Here is a 2728-nt window from a genome sequence, read left to right on the forward strand (position 1 = left end):
TTAAATTTCAATTATGGCATGTACTTATTTTTCCCATATTCTAAGTTTTCCTTGTATAAAATCTTCCATACATATTATAAAAAGATTGATTCCCATATTTTTGCACAATTATAGCTAAAAAGCCATATTTATGAAAATTTCCCTTAATTTATACTGTTTGTTCGTTTAACCGGCCATAAAGTGAAGTCTATGATGAGAAATGGGCCAGAATCTGGAAGCCCGTATTGAAATGAAGCCCAATAAATTTATGAAAATTATAAAAGTCACCCAGGATTATTGGTAATTAAAGGGAGGGTAGGAAATAGAATGAATCTTCTGCATCGGCCACTTCGACCATTTCTGCCTTGTCCAAGAGAGAAGACAAAGAAGTCGAAGCTCTGGTCTGGAACTTTCTGGAGCTCATCGTATCCCAAACATGGCTTTTCCTCATCATAACTTCCAAGAACACTACCAACAACAACAACAACAACAACAACAATCCAAATATTTCAGGTGATTAACTTTGTTGTCCTAATAATCTGGCTTTTGTTTTTCAAAATTGTCTTTGAAAAAGTTCTCTTATTTTTTTTCTTCAGAAATTTGTACACAATCGACGGTCAGATATCGCCACCGGTCACCTATTATAATCCCACGAAAGTACAAGATCAGTCCCAGCATCCTCCCTATGTTCCAGCCTGTAATATCTCTTACTCCTATATTTTTTTTCTAGGGTTTTATCGTTTTAATGTTATCTGTTTGGTTTCCTTGAAAATGTAGAAAAACGTAAGAAAATATGTACTTTTGTATGGGCATTTGTGTACCTATTGCTCCCCCGAAAGAAAAATGAACGTAATTAGGTTGTGTAAGATTTTATCTTTTTTTGATGCTGAATTGTCACATTCGTGTGAGTTATACCACGAAAATTTCAAATTTGGTTCATTCAATCTTTATCTGCTTCTTGACTATGTTTAATTAGACTTAACCCAAATCTTTGCTTGGCTTTCTGTGCTGTTTTCTAGTTCATGTAGTCGGGTTTGCACCAGGTCCAGTTGCTGCAGCAGACTGCAGCGAAGGTGGAGCTGATTTGCAGTGGAAGTACGGTTTAGAATCTAAGAGAAAAAGATTAAAGGAGCAAGATTTCTTGGAGAACAACTCGCAGATATCGTCCGTTGATTTCTTGCAGCCGCGGTCGGTTTCAACAGGATTGGGCCTGTCGCTTGACAATACACGTATGGCTTCTACTGGAGACTCGGCATTGTTATCCCTTATCGGGGATGACATTGACCGCGAATTACAACATCAGGACACGGAGATTGATAGATTCCTCAAAATTCAGGTCTATAACGTACATGTATATATGTAATAATTATGTGGTATTTCATATTTATTTATGTTTTACATTCTAAACCTGGTTCGTATGAGTTTCAATGTCTCGTTGAATTGGTTCTTCTCTTTAAAGGGCATGTAATGATTTGAAAAGAGGAACATAAAAGTTTAAACTTATCATATCGCAGTACTTGTTTATTCGAAGACGAGGCATTTGTATATTTGCTAAATGCTAGTCCATGTTACCGTTCTAGCTATTTGTCTATTTATTTTTATTAAAAATGGTTATCTATTTGCTACTTCAGTCCTTTTTTTTTCACCTTTACAGGCTGATAGGTTGCGACAAACTATTCTAGAGAAGGTGCAATCCACCCAACTTCGGACCATCTCAGTTGTGGAGGACAAGGTCCTGGAGAAACTCCGTGAGAAACAAGCAGAGGTGGAGAGCATAAACAAGAAGAATGTAGAGCTTGAAGATCAAATGGAACAGTTGAGTATCGAGGCAAGAGCTTGGCAACAGCGATCCCGGTACAACGAAAACATTATCACAGCTCTCAGGTTTAATCTCCAGCAAGTGTTTTCTCAAAGCAGAGACAGTAAAGAAGGGTGTGGTGACAGTGAGGTAGATGATACAGCTTCTTGCTGCAATGGCAGCTCCCTTGATTTTCACTTGCTTTGCAAGGAGAACAACAACATGAAAAAGATGAGGTGTAAGGCTTGCCGAGTGAATGAAGTTTGCATGCTTCTGTTACCTTGTAAGCATCTCTGTCTTTGTAAAGATTGTGAAAGTAAGCATAGCTATTGTCCTCTGTGTCAGTGTTCCAAGTTTATTGGAATGGAGGTGTATGTGATGTGATGTGATGTGATGTGATGTGATGTGATGTCATGTCATGTAATGTCATGTGATAATTATGAAAATTCTCTTGTTAAAGGCTTTGCGTTGGTCACTTTTGATTTCAGCTTTATGTTCACGTATAATATTTCGTTGTGGCGGGTGTCCTTTCAAGATTTTCTTGATTATCTTAGATGTTAAAGCATAGCACACTATTTTTATGATACGAGACCTTACCTTGTTATCTTTTGCTATGAGAACCATGAAACTCATAGTGCTCATGCTCTCTTAAAGTCTTGAGTAAATGCATGGAAGATGGAACATAAGAAATGTTTTGTGAATTCTTTGAAGATTGAGATTTTTTATGAAGTAACTCATGATATTTGTTGATATTTGTTCTTCAATCTTGATGATATTAGAAAGTTCCGACCTTTGTTCCTCGTGTAAGAGTAAGCTTGAGGAATATAAGTTTAATATATGAGAGTTTTGATACGCGTAAGTGTTGCAAAGTGGTCGGGCATTGCTTGCTTACTAATACCTCGAGATCATTTTTTTTTCGTTTAATAAGATAAGTTGCTCTGAAATAAATTG

At 36.8% G+C, this 2728-nt stretch overlaps 1 protein-coding gene across 1 annotated transcript; it reads left to right on the plus strand.

The window, feature by feature from the left end:
- The first annotated feature begins 290 nt into the window (after nucleotides 1–290).
- On the plus strand, nucleotides 291–2264 carry LOC133803326 (probable BOI-related E3 ubiquitin-protein ligase 3). The gene is made up of 4 exons (XM_062241324.1): nucleotides 291–492; nucleotides 576–676; nucleotides 999–1315; nucleotides 1634–2264. Exons 1-4 carry the CDS (start codon nucleotides 416–418, stop codon nucleotides 2159–2161), a joined length of 1023 nt encoding a protein of 340 aa, XP_062097308.1. The 5' UTR covers nucleotides 291–415; the 3' UTR covers nucleotides 2162–2264.
- The last annotated feature ends 464 nt before the right edge of the window (nucleotides 2265–2728 follow it).

This window comes from Humulus lupulus, chromosome X (assembly GCF_963169125.1).
Source record: "Humulus lupulus chromosome X, drHumLupu1.1, whole genome shotgun sequence".
Taxonomy (NCBI): Eukaryota; Viridiplantae; Streptophyta; class Magnoliopsida; order Rosales; family Cannabaceae; genus Humulus; species Humulus lupulus.